This window comes from Wickerhamomyces ciferrii, contig 00053, assembly GCF_000313485.1.
Source record: "Wickerhamomyces ciferrii WGS project CAIF00000000 data, strain NRRL Y-1031 F-60-10, contig 00053, whole genome shotgun sequence".
NCBI classification, from domain to species: Eukaryota; Fungi; Ascomycota; class Saccharomycetes; order Phaffomycetales; family Wickerhamomycetaceae; genus Hansenula; species Hansenula ciferrii.
Window position 1 is genome coordinate 3,019 of NW_011887687.1, and position 18,686 is coordinate 21,704.

The 18,686-nt window shown below is 26.4% G+C and overlaps 10 protein-coding genes across 10 annotated transcripts; 4 read left to right on the plus strand and 6 right to left on the minus strand.

Moving 5' to 3' along the window:
* Positions 1 to 442: 442 nt before the first annotated feature.
* Positions 443 to 1,348, minus strand: MFB1 (Mfb1p; the record flags this gene model as incomplete). Its single annotated transcript, XM_011277025.1, has 1 exon — positions 443 to 1,348. One exon carries the CDS (start codon positions 1,346 to 1,348, stop codon positions 443 to 445), a length of 906 nt encoding a protein of 301 aa, XP_011275327.1.
* Positions 1,349 to 2,133: 785 nt separating this feature from the next.
* BN7_2352 (sugar porter family MFS transporter) lies at positions 2,134 to 3,756 on the plus strand (the record flags this gene model as incomplete). The annotated part of the gene is made up of 1 exon (XM_011277026.1): positions 2,134 to 3,756. The coding sequence occupies one exon, from the start codon at positions 2,134 to 2,136 to the stop codon at positions 3,754 to 3,756; it is 1,623 nt and encodes a 540-aa protein (XP_011275328.1).
* A 1,828-nt stretch (positions 3,757 to 5,584) lies between these two features.
* Positions 5,585 to 7,964, plus strand: BN7_2353 (putative transcriptional regulatory protein; the record flags this gene model as incomplete). Its single annotated transcript, XM_011277027.1, has 2 exons — positions 5,585 to 7,222; positions 7,476 to 7,964. The coding sequence occupies 2 exons, from the start codon at positions 5,585 to 5,587 to the stop codon at positions 7,962 to 7,964; spliced, it is 2,127 nt and encodes a 708-aa protein (XP_011275329.1).
* A 51-nt stretch (positions 7,965 to 8,015) lies between these two features.
* BN7_2354 (Nitrogen assimilation transcription factor nit-4) lies at positions 8,016 to 9,827 on the minus strand (the record flags this gene model as incomplete). The annotated part of the gene is made up of 1 exon (XM_011277028.1): positions 8,016 to 9,827. The coding sequence occupies one exon, from the start codon at positions 9,825 to 9,827 to the stop codon at positions 8,016 to 8,018; it is 1,812 nt and encodes a 603-aa protein (XP_011275330.1).
* Positions 9,828 to 10,263: 436 nt separating this feature from the next.
* Positions 10,264 to 11,643, minus strand: BN7_2355 (uncharacterized protein; the record flags this gene model as incomplete). The annotated part of the gene is made up of 1 exon (XM_011277029.1): positions 10,264 to 11,643. The coding sequence occupies one exon, from the start codon at positions 11,641 to 11,643 to the stop codon at positions 10,264 to 10,266; it is 1,380 nt and encodes a 459-aa protein (XP_011275331.1).
* A 376-nt stretch (positions 11,644 to 12,019) lies between these two features.
* SLO1 (Slo1p) lies at positions 12,020 to 12,391 on the minus strand (the record flags this gene model as incomplete). Its single annotated transcript, XM_011277030.1, has 1 exon — positions 12,020 to 12,391. One exon carries the CDS (start codon positions 12,389 to 12,391, stop codon positions 12,020 to 12,022), a length of 372 nt encoding a protein of 123 aa, XP_011275332.1.
* Positions 12,392 to 13,048: 657 nt separating this feature from the next.
* Positions 13,049 to 13,738, minus strand: BN7_2357 (RRP15 family protein; the record flags this gene model as incomplete). The annotated part of the gene is made up of 1 exon (XM_011277031.1): positions 13,049 to 13,738. The coding sequence occupies one exon, from the start codon at positions 13,736 to 13,738 to the stop codon at positions 13,049 to 13,051; it is 690 nt and encodes a 229-aa protein (XP_011275333.1).
* Positions 13,739 to 14,124: 386 nt separating this feature from the next.
* On the plus strand, positions 14,125 to 16,401 carry BN7_2358 (Kinesin-like protein; the record flags this gene model as incomplete). Its single annotated transcript, XM_011277032.1, has 1 exon — positions 14,125 to 16,401. The coding sequence occupies one exon, from the start codon at positions 14,125 to 14,127 to the stop codon at positions 16,399 to 16,401; it is 2,277 nt and encodes a 758-aa protein (XP_011275334.1).
* A 632-nt stretch (positions 16,402 to 17,033) lies between these two features.
* On the plus strand, positions 17,034 to 17,675 carry BN7_2359 (uncharacterized protein; the record flags this gene model as incomplete). The annotated part of the gene is made up of 1 exon (XM_011277033.1): positions 17,034 to 17,675. The coding sequence occupies one exon, from the start codon at positions 17,034 to 17,036 to the stop codon at positions 17,673 to 17,675; it is 642 nt and encodes a 213-aa protein (XP_011275335.1).
* Positions 17,676 to 18,006: 331 nt separating this feature from the next.
* Positions 18,007 to 18,558, minus strand: BN7_2360 (uncharacterized protein; the record flags this gene model as incomplete). The annotated part of the gene is made up of 1 exon (XM_011277034.1): positions 18,007 to 18,558. One exon carries the CDS (start codon positions 18,556 to 18,558, stop codon positions 18,007 to 18,009), a length of 552 nt encoding a protein of 183 aa, XP_011275336.1.
* Positions 18,559 to 18,686: the final 128 nt, after the last annotated feature.

Below are 18,686 nucleotides of genomic sequence, written 5' to 3' on the forward strand. Positions count from 1 at the left end.
ACCATTCAACCTGTAAAATTTTCAATCAATTACATTTTCCTCAATTTCATCACCTATTGGAATGTTAAACATAAATACCAATAGTTAACAGAACTTACCAAAATGCATAGTCAAAATTTAACAACTGGATTCAATCAAAAATTTAAGGCTTTCTAGGCCGCCTATTACCATAATGGTGCCTGAACATCTGAACATTTTAACATTTTCAAAACTGTACATTCCAAAGATTGGAGTACTAATATACTTGTACCTTTTATACTTATCAACAGTATAGTTCCTGCATACTCTAACAAACTTTCATTCTAGAACAGTTCAAGGGTATTTAGTGTTCAGAGTAAGGCATCCTTTGATTTTTTTGTGTTGTTTAATCTCAACATTCTTCATTCTTCATTCCCCGGAAATATACCTAGGAAATTTCCCACAAACACAAAAAAGTATATATTTAAAACACTTTTTCATAATTAATCTTTGTATGATCAACTTTAGCATTTAATAAAGTTCTTGAAGGTTTTCTTTCTTCTTTTGGTCTTTCAATAATTGGTGATTTTTGTGAAGAATTTACTAAATTTTCAAAATATTGTTTTTTTGAATAAATTTTTGAATCTTGAGAAACTGAACGATTTTTTGATTGTTGATTTTTTTGTTCAATATGATTAAGAAATTTAGTTGCAGTTGTTCCATTTGGGTTTGAATTTGAATTTGATGATGAGTCAGTAGATCTTGATATTGTTGTTTTTGAAGTTTGACTTGTTGGATTTATACTTCTTAAAGAACTATAAAATTTTTGAAGTAAAGATTTATATTCTTCTTCAGTTGTTGATTGTTTTTGTTGAAATTTATAAGAATTAACATAAACTGATAAAACATTTGAAAGATTTTGTTTTTTGAATTCTTTAATTTTCGATTGAATTAATTCATTTGTATTTGATTTTAAGATGTTTTTTTCTTTTAATTCATTAAAACTTGGTCTTTTCTGTAAATTTTTCTTTAAATTATCTTTAACAATAGATTTAGTTAACATTGAAACAAGATATAATTGATTTGGATTAAACATTGCAGTGGATTTAACAGGCATGATATGATGTGAATATAATTCATTTATACTTGGTCTATTTTGTATAGAAATTCCAATTCTATTCTTTGTTTGATAAAATCTTGAACTATAGATGAATCTATCATTAGCCACTCTTTCCAAATAAAGACAAGTTTTAGATAAATTGATTAAATCTGGGAAATCCAGAAATATAATGATTTTATATAAAATCTCTAAAGGTAAATCCAACAGGGGGAAAGGTGCTGTGAAGTTGAGATTTTGATCCTCGCCAAAGTTCGTTGTGAGATAGTTCATGAGGATTCTAACCAGTGTGCTGTTCTTTGTATATGCCTATATTGATCAACCGATTTACAATTAAAAAATCTGAGATTCTCTGTTTATTAATTTTCAAATTTTGTTTATTGTTTATTTCAAAATGTTTTTGTCTCGCAAGAAACCAAAGGAAAAATATCCAAATTGGGAAAGTTACTACATTAGGAAATAAGAATTTTGACATCAAATATATATAAATTAATTAAAAAGGTATAAAATGGTAGAATTTTGATGGTTTAAAATGGTAGTATAGTGGAAATAATAGTGATAATGATGAATATGTGGTTATTTCTGTGAAATTCCCAATAAATTCACGCTTTAATCGACCATTTCCATCCAAATCCAACAGATTCTGATTACATAAACATCTCCGAAACAAGCATAAACTTTTTTTTTACTCCACAAAATAAATTTTTCACTTTTAAAATTAAAATTTAACGCAAATTTCCAGTAAAAACTCAGGATATTTTCGGGTATTTCAAGTATTTAAAAGTCAATTGATTGATTATTTACATTTTTTAAAGTTTATTTGTGTGTGTACCTGGTAAAAATTGGAGTCTGGTATATCATTTAACCGACGCACAGCGTTAATATTCACCCATTTCCCATTGCTATTTCCTTGTGATCCATATATATCTGTCAATGTTTAAATACCAGGAGATCCATATCTAATAAATATCTATGTGATATATCTATGTGATATATAAGACTGCATAGAGGGACTGGTTTTAACATTATATTTGTTGCATTGCTTTATATGGTTGATCATGAAATTCATATCAAATCCTTTAAAAATAACAGAAGATAGATCAACTCCATCAGAAGTTTATAATTGGAAAGTTTATATATTTGGTTTAATATTAGGCTTATCAAGTTTAGAAATTGGTTATGATTCGGGATTTATTGGTGGTTCAGTTGCACTTGATTCTTTTAGAAGAGATTTTAAACTTGATGAAATGTCATCATCAGATTCTTCATTTATTATAAGTAATATAGTTTCAGTTTTCCATGCTGGTTGTTTCTTTGGTTCAATTTTTTCATATCCATTAACTTTTAATTATGGTCGTAAAATTGGTCTTATTGGATCTTCAATTATAATGGCTATTGGAGCAATAATAATGTTGATTAGTTCAAAAGATCGTGGATTGGGACCAATGTATGTGGGTAGAACTTTAACTGGCCTGGGTGTTGGTGCTTCAACTTCAATTGTACCTGTTTATCTTGCAGAATGTTCACCAGGTCCTATAAGAGGTCGAATTTCTTCAATGTATGAAATTGGATGGAGAATTGGTGATACTGTTGGATTTTTCATTTCTTATGGTGTTGATTCTACTATAAGTTCATCTACAAAACAATGGTTTATACCTTTTAGTATACAATTAATACCTGCTGGGTTATATTTGATTGGAGTTTTTTACCTTAGGGAATCTCCACGTTGGTTATATAGTCAAGATAGACAATCTGAAGCTTTAAAAAATTTAACATGGATGAGAAATTTAGATTCAAATCATGAATATATTAAATGGGAAATATCAAATATTAAATCAGAATTAGAATATGAAAAAACTCATACAGGCCAAGGGTTTTTCGATCCCTTTTTGAAAATTTTAAAATCAAAAATCCTTTTAAGGAAATTATTTATAAGTTGTTCATTATATATTTTACAAAATTTATATGGTATTCAATCAATTAATTATTTTTCACCAGTTTTTTTCAAACAAATTGGTGTAAAGGGAACAAATTCTTCATTATTCTCCACAGGGATGTTTGGAATTGTTAAATTAATTGCAACATTATTTTGGTCTTTATTTATAGTGGAACAATATGGTAGAAGAACCACGGTATTAACATGTGCCCCAATTTGTGCAATTTGTTTTTATTATATAGGAGGATATGTTAAATTTAATTCTGGTGGTGCAAGTGCCAAAGCAGCATTAGGGATGTTATATATTTGGACTTTTTTCTTTATAGTTTCATTAAGTGGTACACCATATATTTTCAGTGCAGAGATTATTTCAGATACCACGATAAGAGGTGGTTTCCAGGTGATAAATTCAATGTTTTTGTGGTTAAGTGTTTTTTTAATGACAAGATTTACTACAAATATGATTGAAAGTATGTCATATGGAATCTTCTTTTTTTTTGCAACTTGGGCCGTTTTAACTATACCATTTGTTTATTTTTTAATGCCAGAAACAAGAGGTATTAGTTTAGAATATATGGATAGATTATTTCAATATAAGGCATGGAAGGCACATAAATTGGTGTTAAATGAGATTCAAGAAGAATCAAAATTGGATCAATTTGAAAGATTATATGAAATTGAAGCAAATGAAAAAAATAATTCAAATTATATTGAAACTAAAAGTGATGAGACAGCTAAATTATAGACTGGTTAATCCCAATTGCTATTTATTATCATACGCGCTGGTCGTTATTCATTCATTTCTTGTATATTATTTATTTATTATTTATTATTTATATCATCCCACGTAATTACCTAAAAAAAAACCAACTTCATTAATTCATTAAAAACATCATATCAACACCTTAAATTTTCCATTCCATCTTGTAATCTAATTTCTGATTTTAAATTAACTTGATCTCTACAAATTGGACAAGTTTTAGATTTAATTAACCACCATTTTAAACAATCATAATGGAAAACATGATTACAATTTAAAATTCTTAAATCCTCATAATCTTGATTAAAATCTTCAAAGCAAAAACATTGAGAATTCTTGTTATTTTGATCAAGGTGATCAATTTTTGTTAATGATTTATTAAATTTTTGAAAATTTAATTGATTTTTTTTATATGCAATTAATTTTTTTGTTTTTGTTAATAATAATCTAAGACATTGATAACTTGATGGAACTATATGTATTGGTATTGTATAATAATAATTGAAAAACCAAGTATAAATCAAAAACATTGAAAATTTTGATAAATTAATTGAAAAATCAAATATAATTTTTGATTTAAGGAAATTTGAATTAGATCTTTGATTTATATTTATTATTGAAGTGAATGAAATTATAAATTTTAATCCACTAAGTAGGATTAAAGGTGCAATATTTAATAATTCAAAACCAAATATAACTGAAATTGTATTAAATTCATTTGAAATATATTTATAAATTAATAATGTATCCACCAGGGCTAATAAAATTATCCCCAAACCTAATTTCAAACTATATTTATTAATCATATTACATCTATTTCCATCAAAATTATGATTATTTATGAATATTTGAACTCTTAATTCAATTAAATAATGGAAACATTTAGTTAAAACCACACATATGAAAATTCCAATATATTTTAAAAATTTCATTAAATTTAAATGTTCACCTTCAACATGTCTCAATACCAGCACACCCATTATAAATTCAAAAAGAGTATAATTGAAACGATCTTTAATAACTTGAATTTCATATTGATTTAAATTACCAAATATAATATAACGACAAATTTTGGGTATCAATAAAATGAAAATTAATAAAAAATTTAATAATCCAAAATTTATTAAAAATCTCCATGAAAACAATTGTGATATTGTTGTTACCAAATAAAATTTATTAACCAAGTCACCATTTGTAGAGAAAACCAATTCATTATAAACTTTTTTAAAAACTGATATACCTAATAATGCACCAATCTAATATATTCTTTGTTAGTATAACGCCACTGGAAAGCCCGTTTAAACCCTGGAAAAAGGGTGGGTACACAATACTCACTGTGCCATAGAGCCTGCGCATGGTCTTTAGCACTGAAAATGACTATAATGCTTCTTTTTTTTCTCTTTTGTTGTTTTGTTTCTTAAAAAGTTTGTTTGAAAGATTTCAAAATCTGTCATTTTTTTTTTTAATTTTAGTTTATACGATTGGTTGGGGCAGCATTAGAATGACTAAATTGTGAATTATTGTGCTTTAAAAATGCTTTAATTATATGTTTACTATATCCGTTTTATAGGTATAATTTCAAGGATTCTAATGGTGGTATTTTCATTAAAATATATTCAAAACTCACCAAGATAACAACACTTTTGTTCTATTTCACATGTTTTTTTCTGATATTTTGTTCGCGAATCCCGCTTAAATATCGGTTTTAACTAAAATGAACAAAACCGAAAAAGAACCAAAACAGACAAAATCATTGAAAACACTGGTAAAACACTGGTAAAAGGTCGGTAAAGAAGGTGGTAAAGGAGATCAGATGGAGGACAAGAGCGATTACAAGGTCCAGCAGAGCTCGTGCGTGGTGTGTCGGGAGAAGAAGCGCAAGTGTAACGGGAAAAATCCATGTTCTAATTGTATTAGATTTAAATCAAATTGTATTTATCAAACTTTGAGTGATAGAAGAAGAAGAAAATATCATACTGATTATGTGGATTTCCTTGAAGTGAAAGTTGATACGATAGAGAAATTCATTAAAGAATTTGTTAAAGATGATTTGGAATTAACAAATTTAATGTCTGAACGATTGAAAAATTTATCTCAATATGCTAATGATGAAGATATGACAATACCCAGAAAACCTTTGACAGATGATATGAAACTAGGTGATAAAGACCAAGGGATAATAGATGATTTGTTGACTGCTACGGATCAACTAAGGTTGAATGATGATGATTATGATTATGGTGCTTGTCCTGGTGGTGGTGGTAATGGTGGTGGTGGTATTGGTGGTAATGGTATTGAAGGTGCTGATGTAAAGCAATATACTACAGAATTACAAGATTTAATTGATCAAAATCTAGATCTAATATCATCTTCATCCACTCCAATATCAATAATTGGTTCCAATTTGGTATTTAGAGATCAATCATTTGCTCAACAATTAATTGATTTATTTGAAGAAAATTTCGCAATTCATTCAATGTCATTAAAATATATGATTCCAACTTTAAAATCAACAAATTATAATTATTCAACAAATCCAACATTCCATTTATTTCAAACTATTGTCTTTGGTATTGCTTCCATATATTCTGTTCATCAACAAAATGAATTTTTCACAAAATTATTTATTTTTAAAGCTCGTGATTCTTTAATGAATATAACAATGAAATCAAAAGTTGATATTTATATCGTATTAAGTCTTTATTTATTATCATGTTATGAATTAGGCCAAGGGAATTTACATCAATCTTATCTTTTCAATTCAATGGCATGTTCAAATACTCAGCATTTAGGTTTACATATCTCTTATGATGATAATGATGAGGAAAATTTAAATTCTGCACCAAAATCTTCACCTTTAAATCAATCAATTTTATGGTCTGTTTGTTTACAAGACCGAATTATAACTTCACTTGTTCAAGTTCCAAGTGTTATACATTTTAAAAGAATTATATCACCTTTTTATAAAATTGAAACTATAAATACAATGGATTTTCATATTGCTGAACTTTGTTTTGGTTATCTTTCAAGATTATGGTATATTTATGATCGTTTTACTGATCAAATATTTTCCATAAATTTTGATATTGGTGATACAAGTAATAAAGAAAAAGTTTTACTTATGGCTTTGAAAACTTTAAAAGAATTATTAAATTCTTTACCAATTCAATTAAGATTAAATTCATTAAATTTTGATAACAATAATCAAATTGATATAAATAATCAAAATTTATTTATATTAATATTCAATATTAATTATCAAGTTGCTGTGTTACAATTAAATAAAATTTTCATTAAAGATATTCCTCATATGACAAGAAAATCTACAGTGGAAGCTTCCATAAAAGCTGGTAATTTAATTTCAATTTTAAATAAATATTTGGATTTAAATTTTTTCACAATTGATAAATTGCCATATAACTTAGATAATTTAATTCATACAGTGGCTCTAGTATTATTATTTATATTAACTTCAAGTCAATCAAAAAATTTATTAAAATTGAAAAAAAATATAAATATTTTTGGTTTATATGAAAGTTGTTTATCAATTTTAAAAAAAAAATTCATCAAATTGGCCAAGTTCATCAATTAGATTAAATAATTTATCAAAATTATCAAATAAATATAATTTAGAACATAATCATGATGAAAATGATTCAACTACTACAACTACAACTTCATCTCCATTAGGTAAATCACTTAAGGTAATATTAGAAGAAATCAATAATGATAATAATTATCCATTTGAACAAGAACAAACTCCACAATTACCAGAAACAAATTTTTTAAATCAAGATTTAATATTCAATTCATTTTCATCACAAGAACCAACATTACAACAAGTTAATGAATTTCAATTATTTGATGAACAATTCCCCATGTATGGATTAAATCCTTTTGAAAAAAATTCATTACAACAAGAACAACAAGGACAACAAATTAATCAATCATTTATACCAAATTTTTTCCAAAATTTTATACCACCAAGTCCACAACCTCCAACTTATTTTAAACAACAAATACCACAAATACCATCACAAATACCATCACAAATACAACCACAAACAGCCCTACAACAATTTGAATTACATTACCAATTCAATGGATTTGAACAACCTACTCAACAAGAAAAGGAAAGAAGATATACAAATAGTTCAAATGATATACCACCATTATCTGAAGAGTTTTATTAAGCAATAAATTATTCATTAATCATTATAAATGTATAACAAATGGACCAATATTCACATATCTGCTTTAAATTGATTATAAAAATTATCAGCATGAATAGTAGAATCTTCATTAACATAACCATAATCAAATGATTGATCAATATGATTATTATAAGAATTTTCCACAATAATTAAAGCATCATTTAATTGTGGTATATTTAAATTCCATCTTTTAGACAATTCATACAAAACTTGAATATCTTTAAATCCACGTCTCCAAATCTTACCAAATTTTAATAATGAATCAATATAAATTGATATTCTTGATAATGATTTTGATTTTAATGATAAATCTTTATTTGATAATAAAAATAAATCAAATGTTGCACATGTTAAAATTAAATATGATAAAAAATATGGATAATTATATTCATTTGATTCTAATAAAGTTAATCTTTTAATTATTGATGATGCAATTTCACAATGTTCTAAAGTTATTGTTATAACTTTTAATGGAATTTGATTTAAATATGCACGATGTAATAATAAATAACTAATTGAATATGATAAATGTAAAATTAAAATTCTTGAATCCATTGTATCTTCATTCATTTCTAAAACTTTTGGAAATGATTTTTTCAATGATTCAAGTGAATCAATTCCTTGGTTCATTAAAACTGATTTATGAGAATTATGTAAAAATTCAGCTTTAAATGAATAAATTTGTCCAATTGATCGATCATGAATATACCATAATTGTGTATGATAAGTAAAACTTAATTCCGCAATATAACTTGGACTTGATTTATCCATTGTCTTGGGGGTATAAAATGGTGTTTTGATTCTAAAATATTGTATACGAACACCACGACCTAATACACTTGTTATAATACGATCTTGTAATATAACTGACCAAAAAAGTGCACATTTAACTGGTGATAATGATACTAAAGCTTGTGATTCTTCGGGAGTTGTTGCAGATGGATCTTTTAAATGAAGTCTTAAGAATTGTGTAAATGAAGAACTCATTGCATTTAATACCCAAGAATTTGAATCTAATGACATACCTAATTCAAAACATGATAAAATTAATAAACCTTGTAAAACATAATCGTTAATATTTCTTGTAGCTTTTAAACAAAGCATTTCAGCTTCTTGTAAAAAAATAAATGAAAGATCTTTATGTGATGTAAATAATGAACTATATGTAAAAATTGCACATTGTAAAAATTGTTTTGATACATCATTTGAAGGATATTCCCATTCAATAACTTCATCTAAATTTAACCATGAAGTATAAAAAAATTGTGCAAAACTTTTTTTAAAAATTTCAATTAATTTTGTTTTAAATTCTAAACTTATTTGAACAAAATCAAGATTTGTATTTGGTCTTAAATTTTTAAACTCATAATCTTCATTTTCAATAACTTGTTGTCTACCACTTATTGGTCCATAAAATTCAGTATAACCATTTTCATCTTGTCTAACTTTCCAAGTTGTAGAAACTAATTCATCAATAGCATTTTCATCAGCAAGATCTCTTAACAATAATTCAGCACTTGAATTATTATTACTTGAATTTGTATTGGGCTTTCTAGGTATTGAATTTAATTTTTCTAAAAAATCAGTATTAATTAATTGAGCTTTTTCTGGATCACTTCTAATTAATTCATTAGCAAATTGTTGCATCAAATCACATTTCAATTCCAAATAATCAACATAAGTTGAATCATATTTCCATTTTCTTCTATCTTTATCAGTTGGATATTCACAATCTCCATTTTTATTATATTTACGACATATTCCACATGGTGAATCCCCATCACATTTCCGTTTTCTTTTCCTGCAAAAAGTACAAGCAATAGATCTTGATTCTGGAGCCATTATAATTTGTATCGTCACCTCTCTCTTTATAGTTTTCGAACTGGTCTTATTTAAGTCTTTAATTGATGAGTATAAAACAATTTTTTGCCTATATGCGCTTTTTCGGGTATAATTGAAATCTCATATTCGCGGTGATCCAAATATGGGAGATTTATTTCCAATTTATTTAATAATAGACAAAGAGATTTTGAGTAATAAATTACATAGTTCTATTACTTGAAGTTCTAGGATTCTGATCCGATTATTTTCAAGTTTATACCACCTATGAATGTCTATAAAATTTATTTCCCGCTAAAAAACCAGGACCCTGTTCTGCCAAAATGCAACGGTCAAAACATATCCATATCTACAAAAATTATTGATATAAGTATAAATAATTGATAATTTGATTGATTCTATAAATTAATTCTATAAAGTGCAATAATATTGTTCATGTTTATGATGCTGGTACAAAAGTGTGTTTTTGTCTTCTTAAATTTGTATAATTATCAACAAATTCATCTAATGGTGTATTAGAATATTTTGCTGGGAACATATCTTCATTAAATTCAATTTCTTTAAATTCTTTTTTAGTTCCTTTCTTAATTTTCATTGTTTTAGATTCAGTGATATTTGTATGATTATCTTTATTTTCAACATCATAAAAAATTTTAGCCCAAGGATATTTATCATATAATTTAGATTCATTGGAAAAAGGACCTAATTTTAAAAGTTTTTGGAAGAACCCACCAATCCAATATGAACTAATTTTACCAAAATATGGACCTTTAGGTTCCAAATCTTCATCAAATTCATTTCTATTTCCATTCCCATTCTCATCTTCAATTTCAAATTCAACTTTATGATTATTATTATATATTGCATCATCAATTGGTGGACCAATAATTTCACCTTTCCAATTAATTGGACAAATTGGGAAACTCTTATCATATTTTAAAGCTTCATATAATTTTAATTCATCTTTAGAAATTTCCACTTTATCTTCCTCCATACCGAAAAATGGTGATGCTTTTGTTAATTTTGGAACTGAAGATAAATTTAATGGTGTATCATTTGATGATAAAGGTTCTCCCAACATTAAAGGTATAACATCAACAAAAGGTTTATGAGGTTGTAAATAAGAAATTCTTGGATCACAAGCATCTTCATAATATTCATCATCAAAATGGAAATCAAGATAATTTTCCTCTTCAATTTTTTGTAAATTTTTATTATCATCATTATTATTTGTCATAAATATTGATTTACTTGATTTTGGTTTAATTGTTTCATTTGCATCATCATCATCATCATCATTATCTTGTTCAATTTCTTCATGATCTTTATTATAAATTTCTAATAAAGATAAATTATCAATATTTGATGATGTTGAAGGTGATGTTGGTGATGATGACTTTTTAACAAAATTTGTATTTGATGTATTAATTTTAATTGAATCTAATGGAGATTTTGGTAATGGAATATTATTTAAATTATTATTTGATGATTTTAATGAATTTTGATTCAATACACCAACTTCAAATCTATTTGATTCATGTTTTAATGCATTTTTAACAGATAATCTTATATCATTTGAATTCATTGAATTAATAACAGGAACTCTTGTTTGAGAAATTTTTGGAGTTTGATAATTAAATTTTGGAATTGAATGTTTTTGTTGTTGTTGTTGTTGATGATGATGATTTTTGGAATTTTTAATGATTGAATTTGTATAGTTTTTCAAAGTTGGTTTAACATGATGATTTGGAAATGAATTTGATTCATTATTGTTGAGATGTCTTGGATCAACATTTTCAGTATCTTGAAATTGTGACATGATTTGATAAAAATGATTCTTTTGAATTGAGGTAGTTTAATTAACACCAACCAACAGTTTTTGAAAGTATCTTGTCTTGAATATCAAGTTCTAAGATTTCTAATTTTTTTTTTCTTTTCATTTTTGTGGTTTTGTGGAAATATATCAACATTACACAAAACCTTAAAAAACCCCATAACAAACAGTTCAAACATTTGTAAAAAAACGTGATTAGCCATAAAATTAAAAGACAAAAGTAATCGATAAACGATTTCAATCATTAACCAGTGAAACAACAGCAAAAATAAAGGTAATCACAACCACAAACACAACACATAAAAAAGAAGTCGACAAAACACTTTCTCCCATAGCGACAATAATAGACAAGCCCTGATTCTCAAGCTCTTTTAGATAAGAAATCACCACTATTCATCAAGTTCCCAACATATTCTTGTAAATATTTGTTATCATGATCCAATTTATCACATCTTTTTTTAGTTTGAACAGTTCTTCTAATTAAAGCTTCCATCTTGTCACGTAATTGTAAAGATTCTTCAAATTTTGAAAGTGGTTGATCATCATCTATAGCTTCATCTGTATCATTAACTTCTTTACTAGTAGATTCTTCAATTTCAACTTCTTTTGGAATTCCCACTTCAACTTCTTGTGATGATGGAGTTTCAATGTTGCTTTGTTGTTCATTAACAATAGAATTCTCAGCGGTTGATTCGTTTGTTTTGGAAACAGGTGATTCTGGAGTGGCTGACATATTGTTGATAAAATTTGACTCGATGTTATATCTTTATAAGTTCAATTGAGTGTGATTTCAATGAGATTTGTTTTGATTTAAATGGCAAATGGCTTTAAAGTTGATGTTTTTGAATCAAATCAAAAGCGTTTTTCTATATCTTCGCGACGTCGACTAAATAAAACGAGTATTACATAATCAAAATGAATCATAAAAATCAATAAAAACATAAGTAAGAGAGATAAATTCTGGTATAATTCACAATAGATATTTTAATATCAGCTTAGTGGATTATATGAAATTAATTTGAAGATATATAAGGCAAAATTGCACGAAAGCGCAAATATCCGTAAACCTCCCAGCGTAATCTCTCAGCCAATTTCTTGTCTCAACAAAAGGAGGGTTGGCCGAGTGGTCTAAGGCGGTAGACTTAAGATCTACTGGACGATTGTCCGCGCGAGTTCGAACCTCGCATCCTTCATTATTATTTTTTTTGCTAAAATTCCGGGCGATTTTTTTAACTTTCAATATATATCATCAATTTAATTGAAGCATTACTATATTATAGTTGATTAAATCATTGTTTCATAGTTTACTTAAATTTTTTTTTTTTTCATTCAACAATTTATATTATGTTTAATCTATTATACAATATATTCCCGAATTTAACTATAATTATTAATTATCACCAGCAGCTTTAACTAAATCAAAGAATTTTTCTTTCGATATTTCAGATATAAGTTTTTCCTTTTGATCTTGACCTAAAACTTTAGTTTTATTAACTTCATTTGAAGTTCTATTTTGAGTTGACATAACAACATTAAATAATCTAACAACACCTCTTTGAGCAATTTTTCTTAATTTTTTTTCATGATCAATAACTTGTCTTGCAGTAGAATCTTCTTTTGGTAACAAATCTTTAATTCTATCTTGATCATAAACTCTTTTCTTTTCAGCTAATAATTCTCTACGAGCTTTTGCTTCTAATTTTTCATCATCAGCTTTTTTTAAAATTTGTTTAGATCTTGCAAAAATTGGATCTTTACGATCATAAGCTTTTAATTTTGATCCTAAAATTGCATTAACTGCAGTAGCAAATGATTCTGAACCATCATCTTTATTTTTTTTTCTTTTTTTCAATTTTGGTAAATTTTCATCACCATCATCATCATCACTATCATCTTCATCTTCACTTTCACTTTCACTTTGTTCTTCATCTTCACTACTGACTTCTTGGTCAAGGTCTAATTCATCATCACCATCTTCTGAACTTATACTGGCATTATCATCATCACTTTCTTCTGATTCTGATTTTAATTCTTGTTCTTCATATAATGTTAGTATATATTCCACTTTAAAAACCTCCATTTCACTCACTTTTCACTGTTTTTTGTTTCTTGTTTTTGGATTCTACTAGTTTAGCGTTCTTAGCAGGCAACTGTACCGATACTCTCTTCTTTGACATCGTTATTAACTCTAGTTTCCCTTATATTTCTAATAAAATCCATATTAAAATTATTATGGCACTTTAAATTTTTTTTTGAAATGAGATAATGGAAAAGTCGGAATTTACTTAATCAGTCCGGAAAGTCGGAACTGGTATATTTGTTTACATTTTTGAAACAATAAGTAAACAAATTTTTGATAACATTTGGTGATATTTTGATACTTGTAAAGGTATAAAAAGCTGGTGTTGTTTGGTTAAGTTTGTTGAAGTGCTGTTTTGTTAGAAGTTAGTTGTCATATTGCTGATCATGAGTGAAGAAACTAAGGAAAACGAAAAAGTATTAGGCTCGCCAGAGATTGTGGTATCGAAAAGAACAAGTTTAGGTGAAGTTTCCAATAATAGGCTAAGTATGCCAGGGAAAAGAGTATCTAGTATACCAAAACCATCCAATATCCCAAGACCAAATACTACTCCTTCAAAAGAAACATCATATATTACACAAGATGGGTTTAGATCACCTATAAGTCCTTCAAGATCTAAACAAAATACTCCACCATCTGGATTAAGAAGATTATCAGATTCTGGTGTCCCAACTTTAGAAAGAGGTAAAAATTTAATTAAACCTACAAGTTTGAATTTTGGTCAAGCTGGTAAAAATTTAATAAATCCATATTCTAAAAAAGAATTGGAAAATTTAAAAAATCAAATTGATATAAAAGAAAAAGAATTCAGTGATTTAACGAACAAATTAATGTCTTTGAAAACATCCAAACAACAAATTGAAGTTGATAATGAAACTCTAGAAGATAAATTATCAACTTTAAACAAAACTTTAAGGATTAAAAATAATGAATTTGAGAATTTGACTTTGAAAAAGCAAGAAGTTGCACAAGATATGAAAAGAAGTTATGAGTTAAAATCAAAACAAGAAAAAGTTGATAATGAAGAATCTATTTATGAAATTGAAAAACAATACAAAATGGAAGTTGATAGAATATTAAAATCAAAAGTCTCACAAATCCAAAATGATAAAAATCAAGCATATGAAAAAATTTCAAATTTAAATAAATCTATACAAAATAATGAATTAAATTTCCAAAATGATTTAACAACTTTAAGAAAACAATATGATGATGAAAAATTAAAGTTAAAAGAATTTATGGAAGAAACCAAAAAAAGTTTAGAAAAAGATTGTAAAGAATTAGATCAAAGACATAATCAATTAAAAGATGAAATTGAATCAATTGAAACTCAATTTGAATTGGAAAATAAATTATTGGAAGAATCTAATAATGAATATGAAGAAAGTTTAAAAACAACATCTAAAGCTGAAATTAAATTTCAAAATTTACAAGATCAAATTAATTCATTACAACAATCATTTTTAGATAAAAATACCCAAATTAAAAATTTAAAAAAAGATACAGAATGGAAAATTCAACAAAAGACAAAATTTGATGAACAATTAATTAAAGAAGAAGTCATTAGAAGGAAATTACATGATAAAATGCAAGAATTAAAAGGTAATATTAGAGTTTTCTGTCGTATTAGACCTCCAATTAAATCAGAAATTGATGATGTTGTGGAAATTCAAGTCCCAGATAATGATGAAGAAGAACAAGAAATTTCAATTAAAGATTCAAAACCAACAAGTAGTAGTAATAATGGTTTCAATAATACACCAATGATTCCCAAGAAATATAATTTTAAATTTGATAGAATTTTCACAATGGATTCAAATAATCAAGAAATTTTTGAAGAAATTTCACAATTAATTCAAAGTGCATTAGATGGATTTAATGTTTGTATATTTGCATATGGACAAACAGGATCAGGTAAAACTTTTACAATGTCAAATGAAAATGATGGTATGATTCCACTTGCAGTTGATCAAATTTTTAATACTTCAAAAAATTTAAAAAATTATGGTTGGGATTTTAAATTTTTTGGTGAATTCTTGGAAATTTATAATGAGAATATAAATGATTTATTAGGGAATCCAAATAATATTGATAAATCTAAATTAGAAATAAGGCATGATACCCAAAATCAAAAAACTATAGTTACAGATTTAACATCAATTGAATTGAAAACCCCGGAAATGGTTAAAGAAGTTTTAAATAAAGCTTTAAAAAATCGTTCAATTGCATCAACAAAAGCAAATGAGAGATCTTCAAGATCTCATAGTGTTTTCACAATAAATATTAAAGGTTTTAACAAAGAAACAAATGAACATATTGAAGGTAAATTAAATTTAATTGATTTAGCAGGTTCAGAAAGATTATCACATTCACAAGCAAGTGGTGATAGATTAAAAGAAACCCAAGCAATTAATAAAAGTTTAAGTTGTCTTGGAGATGTTATTTATGCATTGGGCCAAGAATCAGCAAAACATATCCCATTTAGAAATTCAAAATTAACTTATTTATTACAATATTCATTAATTGGAAATTCTAAAACATTAATGTTTGTTAATATTTCACCTTTCAATAAATTTTTCAATGAAACTTTAAATTCATTAAGATTTGCAACAAAAGTTAATAGTACGAAATTAGGAATTTTGAAAAAAAATAGCAGTTCATAAGTGGTGGTGTGTGTACGTGCTTAACTATATGATGTTATATGAATTATGAAACGAATATAATGTAGGTCAATAGTTATAGTTCTTAACTATATGAGCTCAACATATTTAAGTTATCACAACCAACATCAGTTCTAGTAATCAGAAGAATATGTTTAAGATAACACAAAGCTGAAGTCTATATTATATACTCAAAATATATTACGTAATCATTATATAATCCCAGTATAAATGTAAACTAAATTACACTTATATGACTTTGAATAAGCTAGTATTTCAAAGAGAAGTAAAAGCTGTACTATGGAATGTATTAAGATACTTATCATACAAGTATGTGAAGTGGCGGCTAGTCCTTATTCAAACTTCTCAGTATAAAAGTGCAGCTGTTTTCATCATTTTTGAGTCTTTTCTATGAGTATGCTGGTATGCACAGATGAGTTCTTTAAAGAGTGTTTTTACTTTGAACAATGCTCGATTAATATAAGCTCATGTTTTTCAATAAACTCTTCAAAGAAAAGTTTATAACGAATCAAGCTCCCAATTATTTCTAAACTTTCTTTTCCCCTTTCTTTCGTCTCATCATCATATTTAACATAGAAATTTTTATCATTAAATCAACAACTATATACAACAATATGAGCCATTCAGCTTACTATAACTACATGCTTAGCAAACAATCTAGCACTGCTTCAAGCAGTATACAACCAGCTACCAATAACATTAATGATCATACTCAAGAATCATCATCAAATGTTAGAACCATTCCATATACTTATGAATTACTTGATTCACCAACATCATTCATTAATGATTATGAATTTGAATCAGTTAATGAAACTAGACCATTACAAATTAGTCCATCAGTTTCTAATCATTCTTCATCAGATTTTGAAATTGGGAACTTTGGATATAATCAAATTCCTCAAATTCAACCAAATGATTGTTTACAACCTGAATTTCCACCATTACCAATACCTGATTTATTTGATCAATCTCAACAAATCCTTCAATTTGTGTCAGCTCAAACAATTCATGATTATGAATTTCCACCATTACCAATTCCTGATTTATTTGATCAACCTCAACAAATATTTCAAATTGAGTCTCAAGAAATTGAGTATGAATTTCCACCATTACCAATTCCAGACCTTGACATAGCTCTTCAAGTTATTCAACTTGAACAAACATATGAACAGTTCATGGAAGAAAATAATCTTGAGTATTTAAATCTAGAGAGTTATTATGGTTCCGATAATATTGAATTTCTTATGTATTAGATATTAATTCTTCATGGTTCTTGGTATATCGAATTATATAAAGCAGCTGGTTATAAATTTTCGATTTTGGATTTGATTTTTTTCTTATTATTGATGTGCTGTTCTAGGGTATAGGTGTTTAAAATTTGATTTAATAAATTATGTTTTTAAGCTTTTATGTAGTTCAAACACGTCAAATTAAAATATAATATAAATGTAAAATTGTATATTTTATATAATAGATGTAATGATATAATAAATAAATAAATAAAGTGTATGAATAAATATAATTATTAAATAAATAAATAATGTATGATACAATATAATGTATGATGTCTTTTCCTGTTATATCTTAATAACCTTCATGAATAAATTCTTTTGTTACAAAGACATTGGACTCATTAACCTCATTTTTATCCTGTTTAACTTCACCTTCAATCTTCAACCTTGGTTCCAATTCATTCCAAATCCCTTTATAATTCTCCCTTGCCCATCTTTCCAAAACCAATCTTTTTTCATCATTTTTAGTCCATTTATATAAAGTTTCAATTAAATCCCCCCTAACTTCTAAATCATAATCCTTCATCCCCTCCACTACCCTTAAAGCATCATCATACCTCTCATAATAACAATGAGCAACAACAAATTGTTTATAATTATCTTCATCCGGTAATAAACCAAATTCATAAATCCCATTCCAAAATTGTTGAACATGTCCTAAGCTAATATAAGTATTTAATTTAATCATAATTGAAACCGTTTCATTATTTAATTCACCATTTGATATTATAGAATCAAAAATTTCATTTGTTTTAAAAAAATCCTGGAGTGAACAATATGCACCAAGTAAAGAATTCATTATTTTAATGTTTTGTTGTAAGGAAAGGTCTAATTTCATCAACATGTGAAGATCTTTAATACCATCTTCATATAAATGATCACCAAATGACTGGAACAAGTATGAATATATTTCAGGTGATGGTGGTTGGATGGCACCAGTTTTTTTATGAATTTTTTTCATAATTTGAAAAA